The sequence below is a fragment of the Danaus plexippus genome, chromosome 31, assembly GCF_018135715.1.
Source record: "Danaus plexippus chromosome 31, MEX_DaPlex, whole genome shotgun sequence".
Lineage (NCBI taxonomy): Eukaryota > Metazoa > Arthropoda > Insecta > Lepidoptera > Nymphalidae > Danaus > Danaus plexippus.
Genome location: NC_083558.1, coordinates 1915391 through 1933070, shown reverse-complemented (window position 1 = coordinate 1933070; position 17680 = coordinate 1915391). Strand labels below are relative to the sequence as shown.

Sequence of the window (17680 nt, the reverse complement as noted above, 5' to 3'; positions counted from 1 at the left end):
GTGTGGATATATATAATAAATAATTGAACGATATATGTATGTACTTTCTTAACGCATTCAGACACCAGTCACAGACGGTGAAGGAAAACATCGTGAGGGAACCCGGTCAATCGCCAACCCGCCTTGAGCGAGCGTGGTGATTAATGCTCTAACAAATCCATGTGAGAAGAGGCCTTTGCTCAGCAGTGGGCTCCTATAGGCTGATGATGATGACATTAAATAAATGATTATTTTGTCATGGTTGCCTTTATGGTAAGATCGTTAAATTATTAAAGTGCAACTTTTATAAAATACACCTGATTTCTAGTCAATCTATCGCATGTCGCATTACAGCTTTCAGCTGATCGGGGTTAAGGGGGGGGGCTATTGTTTACGTCATAATCTTTTGTTCATAGATTTAAATAAAGCATTTGTAGTATTAATCATATATTCACTAATCTGATAAACCATATATATTTGATATACTATGTTATTAGTTCTAGCGACATCAAATTATCATTCTAAATTTTCATTTACTATGTTAAAATTATGAACGTGATTTTGTTGTCATAAATAAAGAATGTAGCCATCGTAAAAAAATGTAGGCACATCTTTCCTGAAATTATATTAGCTTTAAATGTATTTTCAATGAAATTGTATGGTATACGGTATTTCTTATAAATAAAATAATGTTATTTTCTTCTTTTTTTAGCTTTTTATTAGCTTCACATGTATGTTTGTATGTTTGTTTGTAGCCGACTTCTTTGGGCGCGATTTTGACCCACTCTAAACGGAAAGATTTTTATTTCAATTTTTTCTCACACACAGTGTTACGGATGAGGTCGTCTACCTTTGATCTGAAATAATATATTTTCTTAAATTAAATTATTTTGATTATTCGCACAACAACTATTATAATTTTTATGTTAAGAAAAAAAAACGAAATATTAAATATAACAAATATGTATATGATTATTGATTTTACAAGTAATTAATTATCAATTTTGTTGCTTTCGATCAAAATATTTATCGCCTTAAAAAAGATTTCACTATATAAAAAAAAATAAGTATTTAATCTGATGAGTCAATCAATCAATCAATCAATCAATCAATCGATCAATCAATCAATCAATCGATCAATCAATCAATCAATCGCTTTATCAAATGATCAATTGATGTTTATACAGTATTAAATAGAATACTACTTAAAAAAACTATTCCAAGCACTTGATGCTGACAAAAGACATCAACTACATATACTGGTATGTATACTTTGTGAATATATGTAGGTACATTATATTTGTAGTCATTTTTGTGACGTTCTTAACCGAAAAAACTTCACAAGGTTATTTATTTTATATAAAATATATAATTTATATAGAAAAACACTCCTCAATGTGTGTGTCGTCACTGAATGTTAAACATCACACGCACTACCACGACTCACACACACATATAATACATCGATCCGTGAACACTCCTCAATGTGTGTGTCGTCACTGAATGTTAAACATCACACACACTACCACGACTCACACACACATATAATACATCGATCCGTGAACACTCCTCAATGTGTGTGTCGTCACTGAATGTTTATATTGTACTATTGAATAGAAATAATCTATTAATTATGATGAAGTGTTGAGAATGAGGAGATACTTAGATTAAATAATTACCTGAATATGAAATAATTATCTTCATTAGTATTGAGAACCGAGTAGATAAATCTGGGCATCTGGTTAACAAGAACCCACACCTCGTCGCCGATAACTTTTAAATCTAAAAACAATGACAAATATGACAAATTTTTATATAATTTAGGAAATATCTGACGATACGACGTAATCTAATTGATGTGATTACGTCAAATATGACCAAAAAATCCTAACCTGTCAGTAATTCTAATGTAACTATTAAAATTAACGCAAAATACCTGAAATATAAACTAGTTTTTTATGATCTTGTACAGCGACACCGATATTCTCGGGCGCCATTTTGTTTCCCACGTTCCAACACAAGATGGCGTCCTGCGCTACGTTGGCGAAAAACAATGTTTTTGTTTTTCTGTGATAGTCGTGGGATCCGCTCTGAGAATTTTTACCTCTTGTGCCTAGATGCTAAAAGAGAGCGTACACTTTACTGTTAAAAAAATATATAGTTCGACTAACCGGAACTTTATCTTAATTTAGCCCATAAGTCAGATTAGAATTGGGTGTTGGTATATATAATAAAATTTACAACATTTTTATCACTCCTAATAAATTTTCACCTTATGCTGTAACAAACCATTATAAGAATCTTGAAAAACAAGTATAAAAAGATTAAATCAATTTCAGGCCCAAACTATGCCTATTTTGATAGGAACAAAAAGAATTTGTAGGCTTGGGTTACAGAAGCTCTCTTATGTCAGCGCTAACGTCTGTCATTCCATTTGAATTTACGTGACAGGTTTACGAGCTTTATTTGAGAGGGTGTAGTGTAATTAAAAAAAAGGTTCTTTAATTAATTACAAATGTACTCTGAAACTTTTGAATTGTTGTCCTCAAAAATAAGGTTAGTAGGCTGATACTGAGATAGCCCATTACCACTTACGACTGGACTTCCACTTTCCAACAGGTGGAACGATAGCCAAGCACTGTCCAGTCGAAAAAAATTTGTTTAAGAACTAATAAACACGCTTTCATTGAATAATATCAAAACTAAATATTGTAAAATAATTTTCCATATAGTCAGAATATTCTAATTAGAAGGAACGTGAAATTGTAACTTATTGTGAAAAAAGCTCGGGCTGATCGTTTCACGAAAAATATGTCACAAATCGTGTTAAAAAAGACACTTATTTTTTCATTATAATATTAATATTTTGCCTACCTGTATGCTATCCGTTTTTCCATCCTTTAAATCTTGGATACTTATGGAATATTCCTGGAGAGATGCCAGTGGATGGAAATAAGCTGTTCCGCCGTCGCCTGTTCCCGACAGAGCTATACTGAATACACCATCCTTCCAATTTATAGGATAACCTGATAGTACATAAGTGTACAATACAGTACAACTAACATAGGGTTATAGGTGCTTCTAAAGTAATAATGCTTGTAAGGTCATTGTGTTAAATTTAAAGTATAACTATAGAAAATAATAGTAATTTAACATAATTATTTTTTTAATAGCTCTTGCTTTAAGTTACAAAACTATTTATTTGTTATCGTAAAAGCTTAGGAAAAAACTAGTATTTGCAGGCAGTAGTTTTACAAAAAGATTTATGAACTTTGTACGTCATTAGCCTTTGTAGAGGTTTTTTTTTAATTTTTTATAGATTTATCAACATTTAAATAATCTGTGACACCATACCAGCAACAGTGAAGTTAAGGGCTGTTTCATCAGCTGCAAAGCTAGGATGGCTAACTCTCCAGCTGTCCCTGGCCTTCAACGAGAACACTATTATCCCGTTAGTTGCCAGGTCATTGATGTAGGCGAAGGCATCATCACAGTCGTTGGCTGTCACATCCACAGTAATAGATGTCAGTCCTACAGAGAAACGTAATTTAAATAGTGTTTATTGTTTAAAAGGTGGTTAGGAAATGATAATTCATGTTTATGTTCCGACCGAATCAAAGAGTCAAAAGAATGCTTTACGGCTAAGCTAAATTAGAAACATAGAAGGTATGTTATAACTTTTTTGACAGCGTCATCTATCGTCAGTTCGTGGGAACTACTTGGAATGAAGAGATAAACTATAGAGCCTATATTATGTTATTGTAATTGAGAATAACATTATTGTAAAGCTTTATATAAAATGTTTAAATATTATTGTTTATAATATTATAAACAGGAAATATATATGTATATTTATAATACTTCTGTTATATACATATATAAGAGAAATATATGAGAAAGTCTTGTTAGTTACAACATTTATAACTCAAGAACGGCTGTACGGATTTTGATGAAAATAAAGTAGTTTAGAACTAGTAGTAGTAGTAGTAGTAGTAGTAGTCTAGAATACTTTTCATGACGCTGATCGAAATATAATAAAATTCAAAATCTCCTAATTTCCTGCTTCCTAGGCAGAACAGAAGTCGCCCGTTCGTACATTTAAAGTAGACGACGAAGTCACAAGCAAAAACTAGTATTATAATATGCTTACCACCAGAGGATCTATCGCTGACCAGATCAGAATCTTTCAATTCGTACTTCAATAACTGCTTATCAGTTTTCAGATCGTAAACAACGATTGCTGGTTTCTGTAACTGACTTCTGTTACCTGAAACGAAATAAATAATCGATTACACGAAAAATATGGTCGTATTTCTTAGGAAATTGTTTTAAATTAGATAAAACAGCATTACCGCTAGTAACTCCCCTCCCTTGATAGTATGAAAATAGTTTGATAAATGGAAAACTAACAACGCTTCGTACTTAGACCAATAAGACTTAGTACCGCTACCGTCTATGTGGGTTACTCAATGTGTATGTATATTTATCACTATTTTATATCAGAAACTACAAAACAACAAGTTTTTGTGATAAGTGCCATCTATTGGCAATAATTGCAACCTTTTAAGTTGTTTTTTAAACTTAAACCTCACCAGGAACTTCCAAAAGGCCAGTGTCAACCATCCAGAGTCTTCCACAGACGTCAATTCTAGGTCGATACACGGAAACGAGGTGTTCACTTCCAGGATACGGAGTTAGAGCTGGACTTCTAGATGACCTGGTCACTATGTTGAGAGTCGAGGGTATACCTGAAAGTTCCAGAAGAAAGTATTGTGTTAAGATTGAAAGCAAATTTAATAACACACCGTAAAAAGAATATTTGGTATCAGTGTTCAATTTCTAATTTGTTACATAAATAAAGCATCTCGTCTACCCGTGATCGCGGTTGCTGAAAAGTAACCGAAACGTCCGGGAGTATGTAGTTTTTTACAAAAATTATACACGCATAGTTTATCCGAAAAACATTAGTTTCATTTAAATGTATAATATTTTAATATTTAAATTCACGACAGAATTTTTAAAAATGTCTGATTATATTTTAGAGCAAAATCATTAAATTAATTATATTGCTATTTTAAAATATCAGGTGAAGTAATATAACTTACCGAATCTCCGTCTAGGAACGGTAACGAAAACCCGTTCTTTGTACACTTCGAATCCTATTGGTACGTTGTTGTATTGGATAAAATTTTCTTTTCCATTCAATGAGTCAGAATCCTTATCGTCTTAAATAATAAATACTTTTAGCAACATATAATTAATGCAACAAAAAGGAAACCAAAATACAAAGAAACTTACACAGAACACCGTCTATATTATAACTGATTTGCTTCCAAGAGAACACATTTTTTAACTTTCGGCTATAAACAAAGTTTTGTGATAATAAAAAAACAGTCAACAAAAGCAGTCTCATCTCGACGAGGTGAGTCTTATAACTGTTTATAGTCATGTCAACGTGAAGATGTTTTAAATATCGATAACCTTATACAAACATCGATAAAATTGTTTTAAAAGTCGACTCGTTTCCCAAAATTTCCCGCTGATTTTATCACTATTAAAAAATATGCTTTTAAAGTAACAACGATAATGAGAAAAGAGGATTTATTTTGACATTTTAACGTTGTAATATTTTTTGATTGGAGACTCATACTGAATTTCCTTATCAACATACAATTTAGCGTATAAACTAAAACTATCTAAAAAACAATGATTCTAATAAATCGTGTACACTTTGTAAAATACACTTAAAGTTGTTTAAATCTCGTATCTTTCGATTGTAAATCGATATGTCTATCTATCGATTATAAATCGATTACGAAGAAGAGACGACATATTTAAAATTTTTTTCTTTTTAATTTTCATTCTGTCATGCTCTTTTTATAGATTAATGGCGAGCAACGATAAAGTCCAACTATTACTTGGAACCGACGCACAGAGACAAATATTCCAAGGACCAATATCAAATCTCGTTTTAAATTATCACAAATTAATATAGGCATAACTATATTCTATGACAGACAAGGAGCTAAATATTTTAAATCTCAATAGAAATTCCGTAAAGGGAATTGAAAATATCAATTAATATTAATGCTAAATACTAAGCACGAATTAAACAGTTAATATTACGCGATATATATAATGCAAGTTAATAGAGAGTTCGTTCAAACAACGATGATTAATAAAATATTATTATTTGTAAATAATTCTTAGTAATCTCAAACAAACAGGACCGGTCTGAGAAGAGACCGCTTTCCTTGAATCATTAACGTATTTTTTTTTGTCTAATTGGGTGATTCTGTTATGATTTCATTTATTTTTTTTCCTCAAGGTTGTATAATGACAGAACGATGTAAGTCTTCATCTTTTGTCTCGCGGCAAATTATTCAAAGACTTCGAACATTTTGCCCACGTCTGTATTTCCCTCGACTCTCAGTGTATGAATACCGCGTTATTTAAAGATAAAACTTGTTTAGAGTTTTTTTGGAGTCGACCTACTCGGTCACCTCCATTCTATTAATTGTTATTATAACTCAGACGTATTATGATTAATTCAAATTTTATTAGCAGTATCGGCGTGAAGTAGCTTTAATGGCTGCGTTTCGTCCTATGAGAGAGAGAGGGGGTTCCGCTTTCCTGTTCCCACCCTTTCCTCCCCCTCTCCCACAATCAAGGTCGGCAACACATTCGCAACATCCGCTATGTCCATGCGACGGTGACAACCTCCCGTCAAGTAAGCCGTCCGCTCGTTTACCGCCTTTGAAAAAATAAATAAACAATATTGTCTCAGAAGTTATTGTAGATCAGATACAAAAACACTGATATTAGCCGAAAGTCTTAAAACGGCTGCAATTTTTTGTTTCAATAGAACATCGGTGCCAATTACGCAGGAAACTTCATGAATATTAAATCATTATGAATTATATTTTAAATTCTTTTATATGATATGGCTATACCATTAAATATCTTTCTGATCATCATTCTGTTGTCCCTAATAGTTAAATTTCAGAAGAGTTTAGACAGCAAGCAAATAATCTTTGTTAACATCCTAAATTAGCAGAATCACCCAACACCTGACACTTGATAACCTCACCGAGATAATTCGTATTCTATGAAGAAGTTTGTTTATGTTGATGCAATAAGTTTTAAACAATATAACAACAATAATAAGCGAGTTTTATATTGAAATGTACTAAACATATGTACTTAATGTAATAATTCAAATGTATCCTTAATGGAAAGACCAAATTCATTATATATAGTTTTCTATAACCCGTCAAGAGATGTCGCTGTTTGTAAAAAATATCTTATTTTTTTTTAAATATCAACAACTGTTATCCGTCACAGTTCATTCGTAAATCCTTTTCATATAAGATTTTTTTCACAACAAATATTTATTTTTAAATGTTACATTGAAATAACGATAAAATATGGTTTTCTTAAAATTATACCAATGTACATTCTATATATGTTTACTTATTTTTGAAAATAAAATTAAAAAAAATGTATATTCTATAAACATATATATATATATACATATATATATATTTTGTCCTTTATATAAAAGTCTCAACTTAAGTAAGAATTTTAAATAACTTTCGGTTCAAAGCCCGCACAGCTGTTAAGTCATATCTAACTGTTATTGAATACTAGCTGTGCCCGCGACTTTGTTCGCGTGGAAAAAGTACCTTACTACAAAATTTCTTCATAAACAATGTTAAAAGTCGTATTAGCAGTCTCAGTGAGTGTAAACAGGCTTCTTGCTTTGCTCACTCGAGATAATGCTACATATAACTGTGTTTAAGAAAAACAGGGCGTACGCAGATCTACACCGACACAACTTATGATTTGTCCCTCGGAAATTAGTATATTAATTAAATACAACATGTCATTATTAAACGCATTAAGTGTTCATGCAAGTAACTTTACAAAAGTTTGGTTCAAAGTAATATAAAAATATTCCCATGGGAATGAGTCCCGCGGTAAAGGGTTCCCCAAATGTTGCATCACGTGATCGGCAACAACCATATAAAATTTTATTGAATTCCGTCCAGTAGTTTTTATGTTATAAGTTTACAACAGACAGACAGACTGACAAAAATATCAAAAATCATATATTTGGCATCTGTTTCTTCTATGAATACTCCTATAGTTGACGAGACGGCATCTCGTCTGTCCGTGATCACGGTTGATGAAAAGTAACCGAAACGTCGGGAGTGTGTAGTTTTAACAAAAAATAAAGCACGCGTAGTGTATATGAAAAATATTAGTTACATTTAAATGAATAAAACTCGCGAAAGTCTCAGATCTCATTAATAGATATACATTTTTCCGAGTAACATGTAATTTCTAAGAGTATTTATACACCACTGACAAACGGAAAAGGAAATCACCGTGAGGAAACCTGGTCAATGGTTATGATTCAAATTATAAGTTTGAAATCGCCAACCCGTCTTGAGCGAGCGTGGTGATTAATGCTCTAACCTTCTCCATGTGAGAAGAGGCCTTTGCTCAGCAGTGGGCTCTGATAGGTGATGATGATCGGTTATAGCATCGAGTTTTTTACAGGAACCTTCCAAATTATTCTACATGTCGGGACGCTGTGTTTTATATCACTCACACTAATATTACTATTATTATAAAGTGAAAACATTAAACTCGCCGTATCTCGTGTGACGTAAACTTTTTGCTGTTGTTTTTTATCCTCGCTTACATAGTATTTCGTCTCATTCAGCTCAGTCGTGAGGTTGTTCTTGTTACGGACGCACGCTCCTTAACGTGAGTACGACATTTTTGACTTAACTTTATTGTGATATGGTTAAGTTATATTTAATTCTAATGAAAATATGTTTTGTTAAGTTTTTCTAATTCATTCGGATTGCGTTATTTAATCGTTTTAGTTTTTATACGGACATAATAAATGAAGAGATATCTTAAGACATTATTTTCAATTAATAAACAATATATATATATATATATATATTTTTTCTATCATATTATTATAATTCCCGATATAATTAATTTATAGTTTGAATAGCAAAGAGGTCTTATATTTTTTATTTCTAACCTACCTACTTCGAAAAAATCATTAATACTTATCTCGTTTGGTGACTGTTTCGTTTTAGAGGGGAGGTAAGAACTAGTTTTGCTGCGATCTTAATACAAGTTTCGCACGTAACTACAAATTGAAAGTTTCTACTAATTCGTTCATAAGTCTACGCATGAGTTAGCATCAATTTAGATACCTATAGAAAGTTAAAACGTCAAAACTGTATGTATCTCGTTTAATACTAGGAATACTCGTACTAGGGATAAAAATGGCTATATGTACCCATTGAAATATATTATAGTAATATTTCTCTAAACTTCATTACGTTTTTATATACCTAATTATAATATTGTGTTGTTACTTACTTTAAATCAAACTTTAAAAAAATTTATACAGACTTAACACATAATGAAATGATTTTATGTGATCTAATCATAAAAACGAAAATATTATTAATATATATATATGTGTGTGAAATGATGAAAAGGATAATCGACAAAAATAACCTACATTCCACCGTTTTTTTATGAATTCCTTCAAACAATAAAGATCTGAATTCAACCACCGAATTAATTAGAAAAATTATTGACAATATATTTACCTTTTTTTTAAAAAAAATAACTCAAATTATAAATCTCTTGTTTACAAGACATGTTTATTACTTTAACAGAACTTAATCAACGCATCTCGCATTCTCAAACTCAATGGCTCTTATTCTTAAAACACTGATTTAATAACAGCGCCCTTATTATTGTTAGTGAGATTGTTTGAAGAACATAAAATTTTAATACAAAATTTAAATTAAGCCTTAAACATTACTATTAATCGAGACTACAATATAACTATATTATTTTGTTTCTTAAACCGACAAAATTATACAATATTAAATGAATACAATAAATATGTTAATTTAATTTAATTTAATTTAAATTTAATTAAGATTTATCTAGCAATATTGTGTTATAGAATGACTTAATAACCTTTATATGTGATAAGATACGCTTATTTCAAGTAACTATCTTTTGTAAGCATTACATAATACATAGATATACCAACTATTTGTATGTTATATCCGGTTTAAAGTTACCAATTATATACCATAAATAACGATCTATATCATATTTATTTCCTTTAAAAGATAAAGATTGTTTTAAGAAAGATACGTTTGAAAGCTTTCTAAAATAACATTAAGGAACGGTTATTCCGAGTCAACGATAGCAACAATAACCTTGTTAAAGACTATGAAGAACATGGAGATTTTTTAATTTTAGTTTATGCGAAACAAGTAGTAAGCTGTTATAGTAGTTTATCTGATTTTGTCTTATTTAGGTTGTTTTTTAATCAATACAGTGATAAACCTCACGTTGAAGAATTATTAATAACAGCGCCATCTTTTGACTATATCCCTAATTATTCATCTAAAGGTTTTAGCCTCAAACAAAATACATACATTATACAGGAAATGAAACAATGATGATATTTTATTCCTTTTTTGGAGTTAGCCGGTCTTTTATATCGCCATGACTAAGTTTTATAAAAAGGTTATATGTCGGCAATGGAGAACTAACGTTATATATTTCCTGTTAAGTAATTGAAGGCATTGTTTGTAATGATTCATGAGGTAATTTAATTTCAAAACAGGCGTACATTTATTGTATACTAACACATACTATGTATGTTGGTTAACATATATTTTTATTAGAACATTATTTTCCTTGTATTACGAATGTAACATTTCATTTTGAATCCAATACTGAGCTATTTTGAATGACTGTATCGTTAAAATATAATTCAATCAATATAATTAAGTTTATTCCTAAAGTGGTGAAGACCAGCTCTTGTCTAGAATGGGCTTATTATAATGGTATATATGTATATATATTACTATTTTGTTCAGAATGAAGCTCCTAACGGTAGTAACAATCTTCGCGGTTGCGGTTTCAACGCAAGCAAGGACTGCGGTAAGACAGCAGTCTGTCAGTGGACACATCACATCGCTGAGCGATAAGGTGGGTAGTATCAATTTTAGTAACAACGCCATCTATTGGCAATAAATAATGCTTACTTTTTTGTTGATAGCGCCATCTGTTAATTTCGGATCCTACTTTCAATAAGATCTCTGTTTTCGGGTATTTTATAGAATTTTTATATTTTGTATTAATTTTAACTCAGTTGATTTAACTTGAGTTGTCAAACTCGGCAGTTCTGGTAGCAACAACATAAATTTTTGTAAAATTTCTAAAAACGATTGACACCAGGCAAATATACATGCTAAAACTGGTTTGTCTTTCGTTTGGTATTTTCGTCTCGTCTACGTTATCACGGTTGGTGCAAAGGAACCGAAACGTCGGGATCAGGTCGATATAAAATAACAAAAAAAACGCGTACTGTACCCGACAACATCAAGGACCTTAAATAGCGTGTGCCGTTACGGAAAAATTACCAGAGTTATTATACCATTGCTAACCAATTATCATCTATGTCTCGTTTAAATTGTTCACGGAAACCGAAACATTTTCCCATCCTTACGACTCACGAGCTACGTCGTCGCTGCTCCGTACGCTGTCCTATAAATAAATGCACAGTTAACTATCCTAATATTCGTCAATTGCATGAAATTAAATAAAAAAAATAACAAACTATTTTTATATTATTAACTTTTAATTTAAAAAATTATCTTTTTTTAATAAACAATACTATGTTATAGTTTACAAACGTTTGTATATGAAAAATATCATTCCTATTTATCTTCTAACACGCTCACGTGAGTTATTAACGTATTATTTAAGAATGGATATCTATAAATAACTACAAAAATATCTATCAGACTCATTGTAAGGCGAGTCTTGTGAATTAACTGCTTCCTCTCCCGAGTATTACATCGCCGCGTCGGTAGGAACTCTTCAATTTTAAGACATAATCAACTATAATATATATATATATATCGTTACCCGTTTCCCATTCAATAACCTACGTTAATACTATAATGTGAAATGTTTTAGGAAAAACCATTAACTCTCCGTATGTAGTCAACTCCGAATGTAGATGAACTTGTACTAAAGCATATAGGAAACTTTTGGTTGTATGTGGGTTCTGCGATGCTAACAGCTTCTCTCTCTCTACCTATCTATATATATATATATATATATATTAATAAAGTTCCCTTAACAGGATGCCCGCCAGAAGGCCAGTGTCCACCCAGCATTCGCGAACGCCGGCACAAAGGCTGGACTCGAAATATGGAGAATTGAGGTAATTATAAAGAATTAATCTAGTTAGGAGACAACTCCGACATACTCCTCTTATTTATGAACCGTAATAAGTGATGGTAGTTTTAAAATCAGATAAATATAACTTAATTCTAATGTACAAAATGAAAGTAACGTCTGGTCATTTCGTATAACTATTTTTAAGGACTTACAATTTAATTAACTATGATGTTATTTAGATAAAGGGAGTAGTAAATCTATCTGTATTCTTTCAGTTATAATTTGTCAAGTAAAATAAGACTATATAATATTCCTCGTTTTCAGAACTTCGATCCCGTCGCAGTGCCAGCCGCAGAACATGGAAAGTTCTACAAGGGAGATTCATATATTGTCCTAAAAGTAATCTATAATAATATATCTAATATCTGAATTTATATATATATATATATATATATATATATATATATATATATATATATATATATACACATAACTATCACGTTGTCACAGACTACATCAGATAAAAAAAAGAATTTATCCTGGGATATCCATTACTGGATCGGCAGCGAGTCATCCCAGGACGAGTCCGGAGCTGCTGCTATACTGTCTGTGGGTCTGGATGATAAATTCAACGATAAGGCGATACAGCACAGAGAAGCCATGGGTTACGAGAGCCAGCAGTTCCTTGGATACTTCAAGAATGGCGGTGAGATACTGGATATTATTGCAGTTTAAAAATAACATATATTTAAGACCTAAGACTTTCGCGAGTATTCATTTAAATGTAACCACTATTTTCGGATTACCACGCGGTTATTTTATTATAATTATTCTCATCCTTTAAACTCTCATCTCGTCCCAGTAGTGACAGAAACGTAGGGAGCGCGTAGTTTTTATTAGATAATTATTTAACGCGTAGCAATCCGAAGCATTGGTTTCATTTAAATATTGTATATTTGTTAATTAATGTCCTAAAATTTTAAGCACAGCTAACTATTGATGGTATTGGACAATGATATGGGATTTAATTGTAATCAAAACGCAGCTAAGTAGTTGACACGAGAGAGCATTATACGACCGAGCGATGACAGATCGTTGCATAGACAGTAACTCCATCTAGTAAGACATTTAGACAACTAAAAAAAATCATTGTCTGTCTTAAATAGTACTAACAGCTGTATTTAAAATATATATATCTATACTGTTCATGCGAATCGAATTTTTATGCACAAAAAGGATTTATTCGAAGCTAGGGTTGAATATTTTTTTTGTTTTTATTTTTTTTGTATAAAAAATGATTTTTGATTAATAAAAATTAAGTCCGCGGCTATTGAAATAACGAGCACAGAGTATGAAGAAGTAAGAAAAAAATGTTACCGTCAGCTCGAAATGACTCCGAAAGATAACAATACTAGCAACAGAGCATTCTTGGCTTGAATACTTCCGAAATTATGATAAATTATTACTGTTTTTCAAACTGAAATGTAATCATGACCTTCCAGCTGTACGTTACCTCGACGGAGGTCACGACTCCGGGTTCAACCACGTGGTCACAAACCCGGGAGCTGAGAAACGACTGTTCCAGGTCAAAGGAAAGAAGAATATTAGGGTTAGACAGGTAAGATCGATGTGTAAGGTTTCGATAAAGAAGAGTTATTGTATGTGTCAGTCTATATATATATACATTATAGTATTTTCGTATAATAAGTATTTATTTAGGGATGCAGTCACTAGATGTATGTATATCTAATAATCTTCAAGTTAAAACCGCCGACAGCGGTGCATATTTTAATGTTTCATATCAATAAAAGTCTCATTAATCTTATTATCTTTTACCTTATTATTATTATTATTTATATGAATTATAAACCACGCCCGCTAAAATATTAAAGTCGACATTTTTTTTTGACACTGTCGTCATGTATTTCAATATATATATATATATGTATACACCCATCTTCGCTAGTATTTATTAAATAGTGGACAGAGCGAGTTTTATAAAATAACAAAAATATATTAAAACATCACAAAGACCCAAACACATTATCATTAGACATTTATACTGACACGTGATTATTTATAGTGTTTGTCATACGCAAGAAATGCTTTGGAAAAGGTAGTAAACATTGTGCACTACTGGACAGATGTTAAGCAAAATACAACTCTCTTGCAAGTGACAAAAACCTCATTGAAATCTGTTTATCTGTTTGAGAGGTACGATGTCACAAACGCGCAGACAACGACGTCACACTTATAACATCAATCGTTTCTAAGTCTTATTCAGGGCCGCAACATGCTTTGTATCACAGGTGGATCCTCTCATCTCGTCGATGAACAAAGGCGACGTCTTCATACTCGATGTGGACAACAGCATCCTGGTGTACGTGGGCAGTTCAGCGAAGAATGTGGAGAAGTTGAAGGCGATTTCCATAGCCAATCAGATAAGAGATCAGGATCACAACGGACGGGGGAAAGTTGATATTATTGGTGAGTAGAAAATTATTTTAGGATTTATACTTTATAACATTTTTACGTTAAAATAGTTACGCTCATTGTAGATGTACTTTCGATTTGTAATTACGATAATTCATTGACAGTTGTTATAAAACATTTTAAAGGATGAATTTTGTTGATGATTATTTTTTGAATATCACACAATATTAAAAAAATAATAATTTTCATTATTCGACATATAATTATATTTTTTTTGTGACAACCACGTCGGTTATTGTCTACGCCTGGATCAATATCAACTATATCATTCAATTTATCGACAAGTTTTTATTGACTAGATTCTTCTTTAAAATTATAATAAAATAAACGCCTTTATTCCATTCTAAAAACTCCATATTGTTTCCGCGACACATTACTCAAGATTATCATTCGTCAAACAAATAATAATATTGGCATAAAAGTCCACGATTCCAGTGCGAATGAGGACATAGCATTAAAAAAAGTTTATGCTGTCAAAAACCATGATACCGTCTCATAACTTTAAATAAACAAAAAAAAAAATCTTTATACATAAATGAAATTGTAATCCCAAGTCATATAGGTAAGGTAATTTAAATATACTCTCATCTTTCAGACCAATATTCTAGTGACGTAGATGTCGACAAATTCTTTACTTCGCTGGGTTCTGGATCCAAAAATCTGGTGCCAGATGAAAGTGCCGGCGGAGATGATCAGGTAAAGGCACTGAAAACTGTATCTAAATCAAGTATAAGTAAGATATACCATATGAGTAATGTTATGTTGAAACTAATGTTGGAAGCGCCTAATAGATTTTCTTAGCAGTAGCCATTATTGTCGTTAAACTCATAAAAAAATTAAGGCGTTGTTTTTTATTTCTCGTTTTCAAAAAGATAATGATAACTTGAAATATTGTAACGTATTTAGTGGTATTGTGAAATTCGAACACGTTTTCAGACATTCGAGAAAAATGAGGAGCGGTCAGTCGTTTTGTCAGAAGTGTCCGACAGTTCTGGGAAATTAAAAATAACTCCACTCACAGGACCCTACCGCCAGGACCAGCTGAAGCCACAAGTAAATATTTTTGTCTTTTTAAATTAAAACCTAAGTCAACTATCGAAATCCTTGATATATAAAAAAAAATAGTGCGTGGAGTCCCTCTGCGTGGGAGAAATGAAACTTCGTAATGTGGGAATGAGAATAGGAAGGAGTAGAAAACAATTTTGAGTGAGCTTATATTGTTTGCTTAAGACAAACTATAAACATTGCTTACAATTCACAACAGACCCGTTTACTCTCGCTCCGTCTCTTTCTATTCCCCACCCCGAAGCGTTGAATGTTTAACGCAACCTTGTTGAAAGCCTTCTGATGTATTATTAATATTTTTAGGACACCTACATACTTGACACTGTCAGCGGCTCAATCTATGTGTGGGTTGGGAAACAAGCTTCACCAAAGGTTAATTTTTTAAAAATATTTTTTGTTCCTCCTTTCATATTTTTTTCCCCTTACATATGAAAAAATTTTTCACACGTTATTGTGATGTCAAATCGTTGAACTGAAATATAATAAGGTATTGCAATAATTTATATTGTAATTCACAGTTCATAAATTCATAACTTAATTCGTATAAAAATTTTAATATAAGTTTTTAATATAACGTTATACATATTGTATTTATTATATAGGAAAAAAGTGAAGCTATGTCCAAGGCCGAACAATATTTGAGCTCAAAGAACTATCCGTCATGGGTGAGTAATAAATTTAAATTACTGAACGAAATATTAACCTTATTCTATTAAATATTCTTATTTATATAAATATAAAATAATTAAGCTCTTTATATTACTTACGTGTCAAGAATATTTATTCCAGATAAATAAAAGAATATACGATTTAGATAAGTTTTGTACTATTATCTGTAAATTAATGTCATTACGAGTAACGTCAATTTTAAATGTCCAGTGCATGTTGAAAAAATGTTTTTATTTTTAATTTGCACCGATAAAGGCCATGTTTCAAACAAACAACAATGTTTTTAATGAAAGTTTAAACTATTTTAAGTTTTGAATGTATTTATTTAAGTAATGTATAAATACACTCGAAATGACACTAATTTAAATATACGATTTTTCTAGTGATTTCATTAGGTTTTGATGTATATTTATATCGTAGTCTGTATTTTCTTTGTCCAAAATTTATTTTATATATGATATATTTTACAATGTTATATTTTAGGTACACGTGGCGAGGATTCCACAGGGTACGGAACCCGCTATATTCAAGCAATACTTCACTACGTGGCGTGACGCCGGCATGTCGCACACACGATTGGTTCGTTAGTGAAATTAAAGACAAATAAAGAATTCTTATAGTGATATGACGTCTTTTTAGTTTATATTCCGTATGTTTACCACATGTTTGTTTAAATTCACCACTAACGAAGAGTCTCTCGTTTTCCTTTTTATAAGCTTCGTGAAAACTAAAAGGATTTACTAATCAACTGTTAACGTTTAGTGTGTGGTTAGAAAAGGCTTATTTAAGCTAAGAGCAGGTCATTGTTAAATATGTGGTTATATTTTAATAGAATTATTAGAAAAAATATATAAAGTAATGAGTTTTTGGTGGCACAGTATGTACTAGAATTCTCGGTACTTATAAAAGCTGTTTTCCGTAGCCACAGTTTCAGACTGGATTTTCAATGTTCAGCGTTACTTCCAGTAATGTCCTACGAAATGGCTGAAGCCAGTAATAGCTTCAAATACATGTCGATACTCAAATGTTGCCATAACAAAATTACAATTTTGTTATTATAATTAATTATAATCTGTCATAAAAATGATTCTAGTGATTATAGTGTATTATAACACTATCCCGTTCCCATCGATGGTTCACAATCAGCATTTTGTAGGTCACAAAATGGTTCTACAGACTTATGCCCCGGCTATACTTGAGTAATTTGATTGTTCTCTAC

The 17680-nt window shown here is 31.4% G+C and overlaps 2 protein-coding genes across 2 annotated transcripts; one reads left to right on the top strand and one right to left on the bottom strand.

Annotated features, from left to right (window-relative positions):
* Positions 1-288: 288 nt before the first annotated feature.
* On the bottom strand, positions 289-5515 carry LOC116778333 (L-dopachrome tautomerase yellow-f2-like). The gene is made up of 9 exons (XM_061525877.1): positions 5278-5515; positions 5085-5204; positions 4572-4727; positions 4130-4246; positions 3334-3510; positions 2854-3005; positions 1916-2099; positions 1659-1761; positions 289-836 (listed from the first exon to the last, which is right to left on the bottom strand). Exons 1-9 carry the CDS (start codon positions 5426-5428, stop codon positions 782-784), a joined length of 1215 nt encoding a protein of 404 aa, XP_061381861.1. The 5' UTR covers positions 5429-5515; the 3' UTR covers positions 289-781.
* A 3091-nt stretch (positions 5516-8606) lies between these two features.
* LOC116778304 (gelsolin-like) lies at positions 8607-17084 on the top strand. The gene is made up of 12 exons (XM_061525878.1): positions 8607-8754; positions 10923-11034; positions 12197-12277; positions 12559-12633; positions 12745-12940; positions 13737-13852; positions 14544-14721; positions 15323-15423; positions 15664-15780; positions 16096-16164; positions 16395-16457; positions 16945-17084. The coding sequence occupies exons 2-12, from the start codon at positions 10924-10926 to the stop codon at positions 17047-17049; spliced, it is 1212 nt and encodes a 403-aa protein (XP_061381862.1). The 5' UTR covers positions 8607-8754; position 10923; the 3' UTR covers positions 17050-17084.
* The last annotated feature ends 596 nt before the right edge of the window (positions 17085-17680 follow it).

Bases quoted from the DNA above. Each gene is read 5' to 3' on its own strand.
- LOC116778333 (XM_061525877.1), bottom strand. From the start codon at position 5,428: ATGACTATAAACAGTTATAAGACTCACCTCGTCGAGATGAGACTGCTT. The intron at 4,728-5,084 runs GTAAGTTATATT...TGGAACTTTCAG, and splicing joins CGTTCCTAGACGGAGATTCG to GTATACCCTCGACTCTCAAC. The intron at 1,762-1,915 runs GTATTTTGCGTT...CATTGTTTTTAG, and splicing joins AAAACTAGTTTATATTTCAG to ATTTAAAAGTTATCGGCGAC.
- LOC116778304 (XM_061525878.1), top strand. From the start codon at position 10,924: ATGAAGCTCCTAACGGTAGTAACAATCTTCGCGGTTGCGGTTTCAACG. The intron at 15,424-15,663 runs GTAAAGGCACTG...ACACGTTTTCAG, and splicing joins GTGCCGGCGGAGATGATCAG to ACATTCGAGAAAAATGAGGA. The intron at 16,458-16,944 runs GTGAGTAATAAA...GTTATATTTTAG, and splicing joins CAAAGAACTATCCGTCATGG to GTACACGTGGCGAGGATTCC.